Source organism: Plectropomus leopardus, chromosome 12 (genome assembly GCF_008729295.1).
Source record: "Plectropomus leopardus isolate mb chromosome 12, YSFRI_Pleo_2.0, whole genome shotgun sequence".
NCBI classification, from domain to species: domain Eukaryota; kingdom Metazoa; phylum Chordata; class Actinopteri; order Perciformes; family Serranidae; genus Plectropomus; species Plectropomus leopardus.
In genome coordinates this window covers 11274804-11293636 of record NC_056474.1, presented here as the reverse complement: position 1 = coordinate 11293636, position 18833 = coordinate 11274804, and the positions used below count along the sequence as shown (strand labels likewise).

The window sequence follows — 18833 nt, the reverse complement described above, 5'->3', positions numbered from 1 at the left end:
GTAGCAGGTCGCACTATGTGCGATAGTATTGGCCACCAGTTCGTGAATGTGTGTGTCAATAGGTGAATGTGACATGTAATGTAAAAGCACTTTGAGTGGTGGGGTGACTAGAAAGGCGCTTTACAAGTGCAGATCCATTTACCAAGAATGACAAGTCAAAATGTCTATTGTGAATAAGGTCCATTATTTGCTGAAGGCCACAGGTGTGTGAGTGTATTTTCTGATAAAGGAAACAGGGGGCAGCACTAAGGTCATTATGAATTTCAACCATGAGAGCTAAATTTGGCAGCCTTGCTGCCTTTTTTCCATCCGTGGCCAATCAAGATACTGCAATATAAGTATAAAAGACACATCTCTACTAGCTCGGTGTTCAATTTGATCTTTTTTATTTTATTTTTTTAATTTTTTAATTTAAGACGCACAAACTGTTGTTCCCAGAATCCAGGGTCAAGTATCTCTCTAATGAGATATCATATCTTGGTAAAGGACTAGTTTTACAACTTGCAAAAGTAACCAGTCGCGACTTGCCTGGGTCTGACCTTATAATCTTTACACTCCATCGAGTTAACTGATTGGTCTGGCATTGTGACAAGAAAATTAATCCAAAAAGCTCCTCGGGGAACCAACACTTGTCAAACTGTTATTAAGAATTGTCAAGCAGTGCACAGCAACCAATGAGCGAGCAGTAATAAAAATGGTGAGCGCAATAGACGCTGCTATTGTGGCAGTTTTAAATCAACATCATAGTTTGCTTATACTTTGCTCTGCTTCACAAGTATGCCGGCATGGCTATGCATTGGTGTGGATTTAAGGTGGCTTTAGATTCAGCTGGAGATGTTGGTGTCTAGTGAATGGTGAGGGGGAAATTGATTCTTCCTCCCTGTACAAAATTGGTTAGCGTGGAGGCAATTTCTGACTGAAAATAGAAATGGAGTGTTACAATTCTTTCTGATATTATAATATTCATGAAATTGAGCACACAAAATACACCATGTTAATTTGCTTATGTATTTAAGTTTTGGACAGAGCTAGGCTAGTTGTTTCTCCTCACTTCCAGCATTTATGCTAAGCTAAGCTAACTACTTCACACCTTTAGTTCCTCAGTTAACGCACAGATATTAGAGTGGTGTTCTTGTTTTCATCTAACTCTCGATGACGACAGCAAAGTTTCTGGGGTTTTTTAATGTCTTTTTAAATACATGTGTGTACAATCTGTGTCCACGCTTGAAATTCAGAGGAGTCATGGTGGGCCACCAAAAATAAATGAATGTGTGGGAAACCCTGTAGATGAGCGTATACCCCAAACTTTAAAAGTATCTGATGTGACTGTCCGCATCTTCACTGCACAAAAGACAACTAACACGTCCATCACCGGTCAACTCATTAAACAACCTGAAAAGGAAAAGAAAAGCTGAAAACTGACCATGATAAAATATTTGTTTTTCTCACCATTTTTGCTGTTGACTTTGACCGTGTTGGAGGAAAGCTGAAGAGATGCTCCACCCTTGCTTGTCTGAGGAAACCTGAAGTCCTGCACCTGACCATCGGTGCTTAACACATACACGTCCAACACTGAGAGATGGTGGGAGGTGAGAGAAATGAGCAGAAGAAAGAAAGAGAGAGAGATGTATTACTCAACATCTCAGAGGCAGTACATGGTGTTTAATAGAGCTGTATGGTTAAGGCTCAGCAGGGTATGTGTGAAGATTCGAGGTTCATTGTGCCATTAAAGGAATCTAATCTTATTGGCAAGACCCTGTAGAGTGTCATTTACTTAAAAAAGCATGTCACTAAGCTGTTGGTTGGCATTGTGAAAGCCTCTGAGGCAAGAGCAAAAGAAAAAATAACAACAAGGGCGGTGATAGAGGATGAGCAAATGCAAGCATGCAGCCTACTGCAGCATGAATGTCAAATATTCATAGGATCAAAAATATCATTGAGCTTTTACTTTTTACTTTTTCTCTCCCCTGTGGGTTTAGATAACTCTGGGCTCGACGAGCAAATCTCTGAAAATCCTCCAAATTCCAGCAGCCCCTCTCTCCGGTATGCCAGCTGCCGGGTGGTGCTCCCTTTGATGTGTGAAATTACTGAAGGGTCAGGAGGACACACGTATCAGCACACTCCCTCCCATCAGAAACGGCCTCACTTCCTCAGATAGATGGCTTCTGACAGACAGACATGAGGAATTGTTTTCTTGTTGCACTCCTCCCTCTGTTTAGTTTCTCGCTTTCTCTCTCTTTTCCTCCGTCTTGCCCTTGTTGCTCGCCTGGAGGTGCCGTTTTGGCTTCGACAAACTGCTAATTAGGAGCAACAATCATTTTCACATTTTTGCCAACTCTTCAAGGGAGGTCAGGTAAGCTGTTCACTGAGGTTGTGTCTCTTTCTTCATGTGGCTGTTTTTATGTTTCCCTGCTGGAATATTATCTATAATGCGCAGATAAGCGAGAGCTTGACATACTCATAAAAACTGCCTGAATGCGGTGATTAAGTAGCCAATATACAGCATATTACACAATGTATTAATCAGTGCTTTTGCTAGAGACAGCGCAACTAGTCCTTATCAGCTTAGCTAACTACCACTTAATGGGAAAGGCTTGGAGAGAACAGATAGAGTGCTGTGTGAATAGAACAATGCCATTCAATTGGTTTCTTTGTTTTCCCCCAGAGGTCTGGGCAGTTCATCTCGCAGCACACAGTGAATGAGGTGACTTTACTATGCAAGAAAAAGATTAAAAATCAATGAGGTATAAGACAAAAAAGGGTGAGTGGGAGACCATAACCATAGCAACAAAGAGCTGTGAGTAGAAATATGACAGTTCACTGCACCAAGCTGACATAAATGAAAAAGATCATGTTGCTAATAAACTGCCTGTGAGGACACAGTTGTTGTTTATTTGGACAAATATTTTTGTGACATCAGTGAGATGCTGCGGTTTTTAAAATCATATTCTCCTTGGGGAATAGCTAAAAAAAATCACCCTGGTGACAATTTTACCACTTAGGTTGAAACACTTTCACTGAAAGGTAGTGCACAGCCAAAAAAGCACCATTAATTGTGACTGACGGATATGTCGAGTGAGATGGAGGAAGATGCCCCCTCCCACGTAATTCCTCTCCTGACCAATGGCACTAAATCTAGTCATGTATTGAAAGGCTATGCTATAGTGGATTGTTACATTTCATCTTAACTGCTGCATTCTTGACATTTATTCCACCAGGACCATTTCAGGGTAAACTGATTTTTTTTTGTCATTGGGCAACAATAATATATGTTTTTATATAGAGCTGCACATAAAAAGCTTTGATATATATGATGATGACGACGATGATGATGATGGGGGGGGGGGGGGGGGGGGGTTGTCGGAGAGTCCTTTTGGGGGCAAGAATCCTGCCTCTGTATATTATTTAGTTAAATTGTCTAATCTACAAACATATGTAACTGTAATTTTAAAATACATGCGTACAGTAGTAGAATAGTATTGTAGTTTCAACAGCTAGAATTAGCTAGAATTTGAAAACAATTTTTGCAAGCTTCCTGGGGCAAGCCATCCTGAAATAATAAGAAGAAAACACTTAGCCTGAAGCAAAGGCTAAAGGGCTTCTAGGTAACCCATCAATGGGTCAGGGCTGGGATTTTATTTATTTAGATAGCTTGTTTTGAACTCTGGTGCTTCCTGCCCCAATAGTTGGGAAGGTAAGCTAAGGTGAGCTAATGTAATTAAGAAATAAAAAATCTGGAATACAAACATCATTGCAGCGATAAGTTTGATTCTGTTTTACCATAACTATAAACAGCCATCTCAACTGTTTGGTAGAGGCTTAAATTAAGATAAAACTATGGGGTCTGTTAAAAAATATACATTACTTTTTTTATTATCATAGCCCCAAGGACATAAAATATGCAAAGAAAAGAAAATTCCATTGTGTTTTTCTTGGTGGGAACATTAGGGGGGCATCACCCCCCCCCCCTTATGCTACATGTCTGTTTTTAGCAATCGGAGAAAAACTTACTTATATTCTCTGCAGGAACTTTGACGATCGCTGGCTCGATCAGGTTTTCCGCAAGGACAAACGCACCCTCCTCCAGGGTATCCAGAAGCATTGTGGCGGCGTGCGTTTGTTCCGTAGAATTCATGTCTTTCCAGGATTTCAGAGCTTCCTGCCTCAGAAGGTTGTCAACAGTGTCCACAATTGCCTGTATCCATGGAGACAAGTGAAATGTCAGCTTGCTGTTTCCCTCCCATCATAACTTCAGTGTAATAACAACGAGGGGGGGGGGGGGGTTGGGGGTAGCAAATGATAAAAAGGGCATGCATGGCCAACAGTGACAGCAGCAACAACGACTGACACTGATATATCAAGATCACTCCGACTGAAAGCATGAGGGTTGAAGGAAGTCAAGGGTAGCTGAAATAATAATGACAATAAAAAATGCAGTTTTATTTAATATTCTGTTTACGAAAAATAGACCTAATCTAAGGAAGTTTCACTTTTGAATAATGTAAAAATGCTTTAGGGGAAGAGGAAATACAAACCAAATGCTTTTTCCCTCCACTGGATGAAATTATCTGCAGCTATATGCTGCATTCTCAATTGCCTGGTTTTAAGCAGCTATTTTCCAAAAGAACAATTACCACCATGAACAACAGTCTTATTTCCCTGACAGGATCTGCTCATAATGGCCTTGAACACTATTCTCCTGGAGGAAAAGTGGGCATTATCATGAAATCCAGTGTCCAGAGTGGCAGTTTGAGTCAAGACGGAGGAACATTTAAACTTGTTTTCAATGGTAATCCTTTCATTTCCTGCTTTCTGATAAGCAGTAAGTAAGCAAAACATTCCACAAAACCCACACAAGTATCATATGTTGATAAAACAAGAGTTTCCTTTGACCCTGGCAGGGTGAGTTCATGACTCCTAGGTGACACGGCCAACCACAACATCGCTAACTTTCTAAAATCACACCCGACACAGACACTTGTACCAAGATTCAGAATGTAGCTCAACTCTTGGTGTGATTAATCGGAGTGACAATTTAACCATAGGTGCCATTAACCACAGCAATGCCCACCACAATAACGGTAATTAACCACAACAAGCCCTTGCTCACTGTACCAATTAGTCACAGCTGTGATTATCCAAAACACTAATTGACCACAGACAGGATTATCCGTTTGCCTGGAATAACAAGAAAGGGGATCAACCGAAGTCTGCACCGATATATGATTAACCGCAACATTTAACCACTGAGCTCATATTAACCACAGCGATGATGACTGTATCCAGACACAGGGCTCTCAGCATGTCTTTATGTTTCGGCCCGAGCGCAGAAATCAATCTTTGTGGCCCTGACCTTGCAGGCAACTGGAAGCTTGTGAGCATTGACTATGATGGGAGTTAAGTCGTGTGTGTGTGTGTGTGTGTGTGTGTGTGTGTGTGTGTGTGTGTGTGTGTGTGGGAGAGAGCAGTGGCCATTACAGGGTCGGAGCCATTACAACCAGACAGACACTAAATGGTCTCCCCCGTCCCCTGGTGAGCCATCCTCAAAGGACCCATGAAATCCAAAAGGGGAATAAAATGTCGGCTGTCTCTAATTTGTGTAGCACAGAAAGAATCCGTGTTCGGACTGAATCCTCTTTAATTTTCGCCTGGGTGGAGGTCACTTTACAAATCACAGGGGTGCTACAAGATGAGCCCCCATAGCTCACTATAGCTATAAATGAGCTCTGCGAACAGCAGCACTGTCTTCAAGAGAACAGCGCATGATAAAAGGTGAGCGAATTTGTGAATCGTAGGATGGTGAATTAACGGCCGGCTTTACTCTGCCTTACTCTACCTCTTTTTCGCTTTTCCTGACATTCTTAACCTCATCCTAACCAGTCACATTCCTTCTGCCTAAACCTAACCAATCCAACGAAAGAAGAGCACCTGCCAATCAGAGTAAGAGTTGGGAGGACAATTTTTTTCACTAGTATTCACAAATCTGAAACACAAAAACAAGCTAGCAGCTCTGTGGTGCTGTACATATTGTTGCCATAACAGTGCTTTAAGCTAAATATTACCATCACATGCTAACATGCTCACAACTATAATCATCATTTTAGTGTAGCATGTTCACAATTGCTAATGAGCGTCATTGTAAAGTCATCAGTTTTGGGGTTTTAAATTTAAACCTAATGATGGTGCTAGATGAGAAGTTAATGAATCAAAGTTATTACAAGTCATTATTAGGGTGACATGAATGTCTGGAGCAAATTTTATGGAAATCCACACAATAGTTGATCAGATATTTTACTAGAAGAGGAACTCCACCGATTTTAAAAACTAGTCTGTTTACAGATATTGAAATAAGTCATATGGGAGTGGCAAACATTTTCAGAAAATGACCTCAAGTGATGTCACTTGAGTCAGCATCAGTCGCAGCAGAAGTCTACAAGTTTGAAAATGATAAAACAGCAGAACAGCACAGAACAGCAGAAATGTCAGATAGGTCCGACTACCATAATCTAGCTATCTATCTATCATCTAACTATATATCTAACTATATATCCTTAAATGATAAAGTCACAGCTGAAAATGACAACATAAATAAACAAGTTTGCAAATTTGACATATCTCTGTAACTGAAATGTATTGCCTGTTGTCTATCTGAATGTCACTCTTGTTGTTAGTGCAACGTAACTGTGATTTGGTCAATAAAAGAGGTAAATGCTGGAATGTAACCACCGATGAAGTGTTTTGCTTAGTCCCGCCCTGCTGTGCCGTGAGTACATGCTGCGGTTGGTGCGTCAAGGTTGGAGGTGGTTAGGGTTAGTACTAGTATAGTAGCACAGTATCATAGCATAGCCAGGAGGGATTGAGCAAAACAATGTCTTTCGGTGGGTACATTTAAGCACCTACAAAAAAAAGCTGATCTGGATCTGCTGCACTGATTTGCATTCTTTTGAAAAACTGTCCATCGAGAGTCTGACAATATTATAGGAGTACAATGCTAAATCAGTGGGGCATACTTTTAAACTACAAATGTCAAACTCATTGTGGCGCTATCAAAGGAAAAGTCAGAGGATCACCAGAGTCATTAGGATTCATCCTCTGGGCACCATGAACGTCTGCACAAAATGTCATAGTAATCTATTTCAGTCTGGACCAAAATGGTGTACCGGACAACATGACCATCCATTGAGTCACGCTGTTAGACCGGCTACAAAGACATTTCTAAATCAGCTGAGGGAAATGTATCGCCCTTTTCTTTCAGTAAAATGAGACCTCAAGTGAAAACAACTCCAACTTATAGGGAGCCCCCTGAGCCACTAAAAAATACAAAATCTGTTCATTTGTATTAAGCCATGCAAGGCATCTCTTCCCCAGTGTTTACACCATGCCCTTGTCTTTGAACGGAAACCTACCAGAGGAAAAATACTCAGCACGGCAAAGGAGAAGTAAAATGTCTGGGGGACAGAGCGAAAAATCAGACTGGAACACAAACATATTAATGGGCTCAGAAATTAATCTCACAGATAAAACACAACTACAACGCGAAAGGAGACTTTTTTTTGCTAAAGGGACAAGGGAGACTAGAAATTGTACAATGTAAGCAAGTGAAAATTGAGCACATTGCCACTTTGATCACACTTCTGGCTGACAGGGAGGTGCAATTACGACCGTGGGAAGGCAATTATTCACACAACGTATGAAGAGCCGACAAGAGAGATGGAGAGAGAGAAAGAGTGTGGGGGGGAGGAAGAAACGGAGGAAGGAGAAAAAGGAAAGAAAGATGTACAAGTGATAGCACACAGAGGAGGGGAAACAGGACAAAGACGGAGTGATATTGACAGTGGCATCCTCACATGGACAGAATGACGAGAGAACAGACAGCCGAGTCAGATGAGGAAGCGGCCACATCTCGTACAAGCAGCTCACCAGGCATATACTATAACAAGACAATCAAGGACATGACAGTGCTGCATGCTGCTGATCAGGCGTTAGGGATCAGGGTACAAAAGCAACATGGAAAGCCTACAGTAGTAGTTATACCTTCATGTACGCCCTGCATGTCTTCTCTCGTTTTTGAAGCTTTTCCACACAACGAGAGGATCAAGCACAAAAGACAGATTGTAGAAAGAGGTGGTAAGAACACAGGAAGCATTAAATCATGCCACTTACCATAAATTACAGAATTAATGAAAAGAGGAAAGGTCTATAAACTGCAACCTTGAAATGATCCAACGGCTCTAAATGCATTTCGGGGGAATACTAAATATGAATATGGATCACATAATAGTGTGAGGAGGAGATGAGGAACGCACAGTAGTGTGGAGGGGAAAATGCTGAGACCAGATTCTGAAGCTCCCCATTAGTGATACTTTAAACTACATTGAGAAGATAAATAATGTGAGATGGGGTCATTTGTATTTCAAGGCATAGAGAGAAAAATATAGCATGAGCTCCTTTTTTAAAAACCCTTTGTAGGTATCTTGGCATAAAATAAGTCGCCTCCTCCTGACTAATTGAGTCAAACCGGAGAAAATCACATACTGTAGCTCTCACACAGAAACTAAAAAGATAAAATGTTCTTTGTATCCAGATTTACAACCTCCTAATCATAAACACCTCCTGCAAACACACACAGGAAAATATCTCTTACACCAAGAGAAGATTGCTGCCATGGACACAAAATTTACCACTTGTTAGCTACTTTTACATTGCCTGTTCAAGGCAGAGTGTTTCGCTGTTATTCCACTTCAGCAGTCTGTGTAAAATGTACGAACACAGAATGATGGCGGAGTTGTATGGTTGTTCTGCTTTAAGCTGGCAGCAGAGGTAGTAACAAGGCCAAAACAAAGTCTGTTTAAAATTACACTAGACACATTCGCTGTTGAGTTAAATGTTGTGCCTCTTTTGCTTCCAGAACACTGGCATACTTCCTTAAATCACAATTAAATCCATTTTGCACTGCCTGTTGAGGGTGAAAATGCTGCACTGTTATTCCAACTTGTCGTTCTATGTAAAAAGTACGATTGTGTAACTGGCAGACAGAGTTGTTCCGCATTTAAGCCGGCTGCAAAGGTTGTAACAGGGCTGAATCAAGATCTGAGCAAAAGGGACAGCTGGCGTGATCGACGAGTATGATGTTTTGTCGATGTGAGATTTACAAAAACAGCTAACAGCTAACTGAAAGAAGAACAGCAACCGAAAATGTGCTTATATTGGAGAGACAATGAGGTCCAGGAGCTCCTTACCCTACAAGCAGGGGATGGGATTAACCGGCAGCTAAATGACTGTTACTGTTTAAAAACACACTAGAGGCCAATGCTGTTGTGTGACACGTCATGTTGCCTCTTTTTCTTCTGTAACGCTGGCATGCTATCTAAAATCACACACTGGGGCAGCATGATGCTGCCAGTGCTTTGTTCAGTGTAAAAATAGCAAAGCTGACATAATCGTGGATCTTTTTTACAGCAGTATTGCAGAATAAATAATTAATGGACGTATATTCGAGTTTTTTAAATAACCTTTCTGTTTTATTTTTTCTGGTGTGTCACATTTGCTGTCAAGAATGCACCGAAAAACAGGGTTAGTTAACAGCTGAAAGCAGCCTGGAGGCCGGTGAAAATGTTATAGTGGTTACTTCTTTTTTGTATATGTTTCATGTTCAGTCTATTGATGCAGACTAATTTAGAACTATATCCGAGCACTGCTTTAGGCGGCGACGGACAGAATTTATGGCTGAGATAACTTTCCATTGCGCTGGAAAAGGGGTGAAAATGAGTGTGTCCACCCAGGTATCATGTTTCCATTACTGTCTAAAAGAGCCAATAAGACTTCCATCCATCCATTTTCATCCAATTATCCAGGGCCGGGTCACAGGGGCAGCGGACTGAATAAGGTACTCCAATTGTCCCTCTTCCCAGGAGGGTTTTCTAGATCCTTGTGGGGGATCCTGGGGCGTTCCCAGGGTTAGGGATATATAATCTCTCTAGCATGTTCTGGGTCAACCCCAGGGTCTCCCACTACTTGGACATGATCGGAAAACTGGAACCTAGAAAACCCAGAAAGTCGGAGGTGAAGCTAATAAAATACACGTGACTTCTGCAGAATCATTTGTCCCGAGAATAAATGCAGATTGTAACCTTTCCAACTAAAGACAAAAGTTGATGTTAGTGAGTGTTAGTGGATTTTTTGTCCAGTGTGAAAGGTTCTTTAAAGGACCATACCAATGTTTTAGCTCCATGAATACAAATAACATGTATGTGATTTCAAGTAAACCAGTATGGTCCTTTAACTTTTGTCATTGTTGCTTGTCATCAGCCATCACATGCTGCTGTTGTTGAAATGTATGACTTTTGAAAAACCTGTAAGCTCTTATCTTCAAATGCGTAATAGCAATGTAGCTGTTATGAACATAAAGGCACAAACAGCAGGCCTCATTTTGGTGAAAATAACCTTGTTTACAACGCAACTGCTGTCTAGAAAGTCTGAATAACAATGTAATTTTTCAAACTGTCACTCATCTCTCCATGGGACTGCCTGCAGCTGAGAGAAGTAGGTATGTCTTGGGCCTACTCTTTTCTTGATGAGCGCCTGCAGAAGCTCTGGGAGAGAGCAGCTCCACACTTGTCAGCTATGAAGAGTTATTCTTTGTGTTGGTGGGGGGCTCATGGCCATTAGCTCCTTTAAGTTAGAACTGCCAGGTGAGCCTGTGTTTCCAAAGCTGGTAATTACCAGGTAGCTGTAAAGGAATGAGCTTCCCCTCGGGGCCTGACCTGCCTCCCAAGCCCCCTCACCTGAGACGTGTGTGTCCATGAATGTCTGTGAGTGTTAGCGCATGTTTGTGTTTGGTGGGTGTCATGCTAATGAATTTCCTGAGTCATGCTGACAGAGAGTCGAGGCAAAAGGAGGACAAAGTTAAGGCTAGACAGCAATTTCACAGTACCTTGTTGAAGCTGCGTCCAGCTGAGTCCTTTTCGCTGGGTCTGAGCTCCTGCAGCTGAGCATCCAGGATATCCACGAGCTGCTCCATGAGGCGCACCGAGGAGCTGACGTCTCCGGCAAACACAGGGCCCTGTGTGTGGCGTGCCAGCTCATTGGCTAAATTAGCAGCATTTTCACCACTTCGGATCTAAAAACAGCGACAAGAAAAACGGGGGAGTCAGTGAAACAGGCCTAAGATGAAGGATGAAACTGAAATGAATTATCCCACATATACCTCAGAGTCATAATCCATTGCAACATTACTTATTCAGAGGGAAAAACATTGTTGTGTGTATCATGTATGTAAAAACAGGGATTGCATGTTTAGCAGGGAAAAAAACAGAATAACTGTAACGTACCAGCTGAAGAAAAGAAAACACTAGCTGTCAATGAGCGTGTACTCATCTGTGATCAGTGTCTTCCAGCATTTATTTTGTGTAACTTCTTTGGTGCACCGGGCCTCTCCCAACCAGACTTAACTGAGCTGTGACCCAATTTCATACTAATTTCGTACGATATATACTAATCTTCATGGTATGATGCTTTTGCAGTTAGTATACAGGAAATCAATTTACTTCTCCATTTTGTACAAAGAGGAAATGAAGCAAAACATGCACGCACATCAATCAAAATGTGACTCTGGAATTCCACTGCCAATTAAACTTCACAAAGAGAGAGCTAATGCAGTGATCATGTCATATCATACAGGCCACAATTACGAGTGACAGAGTGAGAACAACTTGCATGGCACTCAGATTTCAAGGTGTAATTCCGCGTCTGATACACCAGAAATTTCTGACAACTGTGATATCTCCTATTTGGTGAAAATAACCACAAAAAAGTTGATAAATCAGTGGCATAAAGGCTGCAAAAAAACAAAAAAACATTAGGCTGTTTGAGGGGGACATGGTGGGACAAGGGGGGACGCCATCCCCCTTGTTGGCAAAATGATCAAAAGGAGTTTCCCTTGTTAACCTGACATCCCTCTCCAACCCCTGGGTCCAGATCCAGACCCATTATCATTGAATTATTGAGAGTGGTTCAATATTGATTCAAGGCCTCTATTTTACCCTTTGAAAGCTGGAGCGACATAATTTTTCTTGTGCTGCCTTCAGAGGCCTTTCACAAGCATTTAAACCTATGAACCCTGAGAAAATTAGAAAATTGGTGTGGTGTCTTTCAAAAACATGGAAAAAATGTAATAAGCAACTTGTTAAGAAACGCTCCACAAATTGCAATGAATTAGGAGATCAAGAAAATTATTTTTTAAAAGCCAGGGAAAAATGTCAAGGGAGAAAGGAACAGCTTGGGAAAAACGACATTTATTATTATCACAATTACAGATAATAATTATGCAACAAAAATATGATTTTTAAGCACTCATTTTTTTACTTTCTCTTTCTTTTCTTTTCTTTTTTTTAAATAATCGGGTCATACTCTTGTACTTTTTACTAATTACTTGCTCATTTCCTTTTACATTGCCTTCCTCCCATGTTTTTTGAAAAACATGAAGCCAATTTGCTTCGGTTTCAAAGGGTTAACCAGAAAAGCATTTGTAACACTGGTTTAGCAACCAGCAAACTCACAGGCAATTGAATGTGTTAAGCCATCTCACATGACGCTACTCAGCCAATCAAACCTATGCATGATGACTCAAGTGAGTGAGATACACACACATCAGGGAGATGAGATGAGAAGGAGAGATCAGAGAGTCAGGGAAAAGTAATTTCATATTGCGTGTTCTAACAGAGCAATGGCGAGATGGAGCTTCATGAGGCATTAAAGCTTTCCAGCAAACTGGTTTGAGTGTAAAGAGAGTAAAAAAGGCATATAAATATTAGAGATGATCTCAAACTTGTTATCTGTGATATATTATCTGTAATAGCTATGAATTTTGCTCCAGTAAACGTTTGTAAATAATGACTGTCAGCAACAAAAAAAAAGTAATGCATCACTTGTGCACAAATCAACCCTTTGGCCAATAATTGTATGATAATGGAGCCCAATAATGGCAGAGAGAGAAATATTGGTGTTCTAAATCTGGAAAGTGGCAGAGGTTTAACCAGGCAAGGGGGCAGCGAATTTGCTTGTGTAACTAGAAAAATGATGTTGAGGTGAGACTTAATTTGTTTTCATTCAAAAACAATAATTTCTCAACTGCTCAACGGCTTTAAGTGTCATCAATGATGTCACAACACAAGCCTTGATTTGTGCTTCATGTAAAACTCATTCATTGACACAGGCTCTGATGTGTCCATTCTTCCTGCAGGCAGTTCAAAACCAGTGTGTCTCATCACGTGTTCAAAGACCGTGGATTTTTAATGAGCAAACATGACCACTAAAACACGAACTGAGGGCATGGAAAATAAAATCTTTTATCTGAAATTTATAACATTGTTTGTGGTTGTACTAGCTTCAGTGTGTGCATGCTGAGTTTTGCAAAGTTGCAACACAGTTGTTTATTCAGAGTTTGCAAGCATACAGGCTGTATTAACTGGTACAGAATCAATTAACTGGATCGTTTTAACTACAGGATGCATTGATTTGATTGACTTGAATGTGAAATGTAAAAACACCCCTAAGGTTGCACTGCTGCATGGCCTTGCCAATGGTATAATCAATAAGGGTATTTACTTTTATCATTTATGAACAGAGTGTTCTTGTTTTTTACAGTGTTGTGTAGTTTTAACCTGTAGAGAAAAACAGAAAAATAGACCAGCAACATGCATGGAGGTTCTGCCTACTGTGCAAAACCACAACATCAATACTTACATAATCAATTCAGCCAATTATACACTTTTGGTATTTGGTTTCACTTGTTAATGAGCACATGTGTGGAAATAAAAATACCTAGCTAAGGTATTTTTTTTGGGTAACTACAAGGCTAGGAACAACTTCGAAATAATAACTGAGCATTCCTAAATTGGCGTGGATGCAGCATTAATGTGTATCAAAAGATTTCCTTATTTTGTTTTTTCCAAGGTGATTTTGAGGCTGTATCATCACCATCTGCATTTATTTAAATGTTTTGCGTCTCTGTCTATATGAAAATTGTGTCAGCCACACTCTCAAACACCAAGCTGATTCAGTTCTTAAGTTTGTCAGTTTTTCAGACTGACAAAAAAAAAAACCTGCACATAATTAGCAGTGTAGTAAAGAATTGGGGCACAGTTCTTCACTTAGTCATGTCTATCTGTCCCAAAATGCCTGCTGACAGCAGCCAGAAACACTCTCTGAACCTTCTGCATGTGCAAGGTGTTTTTCAGGTCAACAGAAATCTCTTCTTTGACTGCAGTATGTTGCATGTTTGTGCATTAGGGTCTGTTCAGAAGACCGTTATCTGCGCGTCTCCATGAGATTTTCTACCGGCATGACTGTTGAGCATCAAAGCAGAAGAGTCAGCGAAGAAAGAAGCTCTGGCTCTTTGATTCTCGGTAACTGACTGCAGAACTTGGCATTTACTCCTCATAGCTCATTTCTCTCTGCTACCACACTAGCTCAAGTATTTTCATGATATTTACCCTTGACCAGTTCTCTTGCTGCTATAAGAAAAATAAACCAAGCAAGCAAACAGGTCAAAGAATTGCCACTAGATGTTTGATTCTAGACGTGTTTGTGTGCTGTTATATTTTGTAATTGACACATTCCTGTTTTACCTTTTGTGCCACTTGAGTCACCCAGTGGGAGGTGCAGTTGCTGAGGTCTGGGCCTTTGGAGCACCAGGTCCCTGCCACAGTGCAGAGAAAGGAGGCGATGCCTGCAGGACCATAGAATAAACACAACAGTTGGAAAGGGGCCAAAACCCTGCTTGGATACAGTTTCTCTTGCTGATCCTTCATTCATACAGACTCTGTGGTGCAGGAAACTAACTGTTGGGCAGGAACAACCGCTTCCAAACAATTTGAAAGGCTGTGAGCGTTGTAAAGTCTACACAAACTGCAGAAGGCAAACTTAAACATTATCAGGTTCCTACACAGCTTGGACAAAACTGAAAAAACAAAACAAAACAATGGACTCCGGTTTGTTATTGCCTGTAAACATTTCAGAATAGTAAACATTTTATATGCTATCCATGTCCGAATAAAAAATACTCCTAATGAATGCCTTCTCACTGACAACAGCGACAACATACTGTATGTAATCAAAGACTCGTTCCTTTTTCACCCCCACAGTCAAAACATTGTCTCTTTTTCGCTTTTATCCGCCAATAGCCCTGCTTTGTATTTTGACAGATCTGTCAGTCTCTGTGATGAGGTGTTAAGGTAACTTGTGAGAGATTCCTGTGTGAGTATCATTGTCAACTGATCTGGTATAACAGCACAATGTTCCCCTAGCTGCTGCTGACTTCCTACATTTCCAGACGCGATTTTAAAAATGAGAAATAACTGTGAATATACTGTCTGAATTTAATTTAGACAATAAGTAGACATTGACGCGCATTCTGTTTCATAACTTCCCAAATGGTTTCTGTGTTCTGCTAGGGGGGAAATGGGCAGCAGCATTTTTCTCTCTCCATGCACTTTGCAAAAAGAAATGGGTTTCAAAATTACACACAAACAGGAACAATGTCGCCAATTTTCGGGGGAAGTGGCAGGCTCTAATCATGCTACATTATATTTTTAAATTTGACATGCCCTCTAGCTGAAATGTCACAGACTTGGTACATGGAGGCAAAGATGGAAATAGCGCATTACCTAACTAAATAAGCAAAAATAAAGTGACAGGGCCATTTGTTTAAACACTGATTTCATCAGGTTGTTTGTAGCTTTGCTCCTGTTCATTTGTAGGCTAAAAATGTAATTCTGAGACTATTTGAAATGCTTGATTGTTAATGGGAAAAAAACACTTTACCCCCTACAGAGTTGTAGTAGTGCGAATAATCACAAGGATTAAAAATAGCTGAACTTACAGAAGATGAAAAAAATAACAGAAAGACATGGACACAATCAAATACGATTGACATTGTTTCCTTGGGAACACCTGTGCAATGTACTTGGATTTGTTTGACACATCACTGTTTTTTTAAAATGACTGCAAAAACAGGTGTACAGGACTAAGTCATTGTTTTACAAGTCACAGGTAAGCTTAAACTGCACTCTATCAAGTCAATTTCAAGTCAAGCATCTAGTATCAGGTCCTAATTTATATTGAGTACTGAGTCCTAAATAAGCCATAATTAAGGCTGAGTGACGTTCACATTTGAACAGATATTGGTTCTATTACCTGTAATTTGGTACTAGCACCCAACAATCCCTTTTTTCTATAATGACTTTCTCTGGAATAACAAAAATGTATTTCTGGGGTGCTGCAGAGGTGATGTAGTTGACTAAAATACAATTCAGCTTCTCTGCTCTTTTCTATCACTCATGGAGCTAATCCTCTGTCTCTGTCTGTCTCCTTGTCTCTGCTCGTCATAATATTAAGCTATTATTAAAATGCTATTTTAAAAAAAAAGACCTGACGCTGAAACTATGGCAATGGATTGGCACTGCAGTGATAGTTTTGGCTTGCTGGGAAGTCGATGTAGTGACTGTGGAGCTCTGTGGCTGGCTTCCAGGCTTCAGGGCTTTTTACTGCACTTCTGCCTCTTGTCTTAACCCAACGTTCTCACACAGATATGCTCTCAGGTACCGTCATTTGGCGATGATGGATTTTCATGAATTGGTACTTGGTAGTATGGATGTAATTTGGTTGGTACCCCTAAAAGTAAGGTAAGTAGTGTAACATTTGTTTTTTTTCTTATGGTTCTTTCCAAACTAAGCTGTAAGCCTTTTTATTTTGTCAAGTCAAATCTAGAGTCATAAAATTTGTGTCTTGAGTCCAAGTCATGTGTCCACATCTCTGTTGTTAGCTGTCCATAAATGTTCTACATAGTGCTTACATCCTGCAGGCAGAACAGTGGTTGGAAAAGGGTAAAAAACTCTAAAAACATTAGAAGAGATTACAATATAAATATTGAGATAATTCTAAATAAACTTATAACATGTCATCAGTATGTATCAAACACTAGCACACAGACTGTGGGGCCTACCTCTGGTCCCTTTGGGGCAGGGCCTCTCCACAGTGCTTCCAGTGTGCGTCTGGGGCCAGTCGATGGCTCTCCTCCTGGTCGCCTCACAGAAGCGTCTGGGCGTTGGTGGCAGCTCGGGGACGGTGGGCTCTGCTGTACTTGAGCCACGGCTGTCCTCAAACGGGTCCCTTCCATCTCTTGGATCTGCTCCTGCGACAGTGGTGTCACCCTGCCCCTTCACAGTGGTAACGGCGGTGGTGGTGATGACTATGGTCTTTGGCATGGATGACGAGACTGAGAAATCATCGCTGGTTGGCACTAGAGTGAGAGAAGAGTGAAGCTGTTAGAGCTGGAGTCATAAATGTCCTTGCCTTGAACTCCCATCGTTTCTAGCAGCGGGGGAACTGCGACTGTTTGGAGTCCCGTGGCTTGTTGGTATTGCCAGAGTTACTGCTGCCCATAATTCCTGGAAATAAAAAGCTTCGTGCAGCTTTCACTTGTAACTCCACCTCTTTTCTGCTCCTTCCCTAAACAAAATCAAGGCAACGCTGCCAACACGACACATCTATCTCTTGCTATTTTTATTTTACTTAAGCCCATAAATAAGACAAGCAGCCGTGGTGGTGCATCCTTTGACATCGCAGTGATTTCCTCCCAACAGAGTCAGTACCCTGGGCTGATTAAATGTCAACAATGAAGACAAAGCCTGTCTGCATTTTGCTTTTTTCCTGCCCAGTTCATCTCTCTCACTTTGATAAAGCTGGTGCGCGGAAGGAGAACTGCATTGCTCCAAGCGAAAAACATACATCAGCAATAATGCGATTCCACTGTATTCAATTCACGCCTACCCTGCGAAGCAAATCTATGTGTGAACATGCACATGCACGTGTGCAAGAGCGCTTGTGTTTGCTCTGTTGCTCAGGTGTGTTGCTTAAAACCTCAGCTTCTGCACAGATGGATAGGTGCTGCAGAGAGCCGAGAGATAACAAGGACATGAGAGCAGAAATAGGAAATCTATAAATTTTATACAGTATGAATTGCCAATATGAACAAAGCAGAAAACACAGTGAGTGTTTGTGTGTACTTGCATGTCTCTGCATGGATATATGACTCTTCTGTATGAATGATCATACATTTTTACCCACAACCACCTGATTGTATTTAGAGATAAAAGGAGCTTCCCACAATGAGGTCTGCCTTTGTGAAAGGCACTACAGTGTTGTCTTCACGTTCCCTGGGTGCTTCTGGGAAAATGCAATATCATGCTATCTGACACTCCATCATCAGACACATATCTCCATTTCCTGAGAGAGAGCGGTGACAAAGCCCACATTTCACGTTTCACACTAATCAGTCAGTCAGGGGAATCTTTGCTTTTTCATTCCTGTGAAATATCTGAGTTTATTACAAAGTTGATATCTGACAATATCTGGTCAGGAGGCCCCAGCAGGGAGGAAACACTGTTTCTGTGATGCTCTCTGTGGAAAAAAAATAAACCCCAAGCCACCCTACAGTGTTGGCTGAGTTGTGACATTTTACTCAATGACCTTTTCCCCTGGCAGCAGCTCTGGCTAATTACCTTACACTCTTTCAGTCATTGTGCGTCTGTCACCCACACATTCACAGGCTGGCCGGGGTGTAAAAAGTAACAACTGACGTGCAGTTAACAAGAGCAGATGATCATGCAGTGGTTTGCACTCACAGTTATGAGGATGTCCAGAAATACTCCTAGGGAACAAGGTAAGAAAAGGACCTGAGATGATTAGAAATGTCTTGTTACATTTCAGCCCTGTCTCCTATAAACTAGTTTATATTAGGGATGATAATGATTGAGGGACGATCCATTAATTAG

The 18833-nt window shown here is 41.0% G+C and overlaps 1 protein-coding gene across 13 annotated transcripts in view; it reads right to left on the bottom strand.

The window, feature by feature from the left end:
• Window positions 1-18833, bottom strand: part of LOC121950919 (adhesion G protein-coupled receptor L2-like) — a 182672-nt gene that overhangs the window by 27819 nt on the left and 136020 nt on the right. For 9 of the 13 annotated variants that reach the window (XM_042497038.1, XM_042497037.1, XM_042497043.1 and 6 more), the window contains 6 exons: window positions 17003-17299; window positions 14628-14728; window positions 10934-11119; window positions 8035-8073; window positions 4012-4195; window positions 1450-1572 (listed from right to left, as the gene is read on the bottom strand). In XM_042497038.1, the coding sequence (XP_042352972.1) occupies window positions 1450-1572; window positions 4012-4195; window positions 8035-8073; window positions 10934-11119; window positions 14628-14728; window positions 17003-17299 (930 nt within the window). The remainder of the gene's footprint in view (window positions 1-1449; window positions 1573-4011; window positions 4196-8034; window positions 8074-10933; window positions 11120-14627; window positions 14729-17002; window positions 17300-18833) is intronic. The other 4 variants (XM_042497041.1, XM_042497044.1, XM_042497042.1 and 1 more) reach the window with 1 other exon arrangement.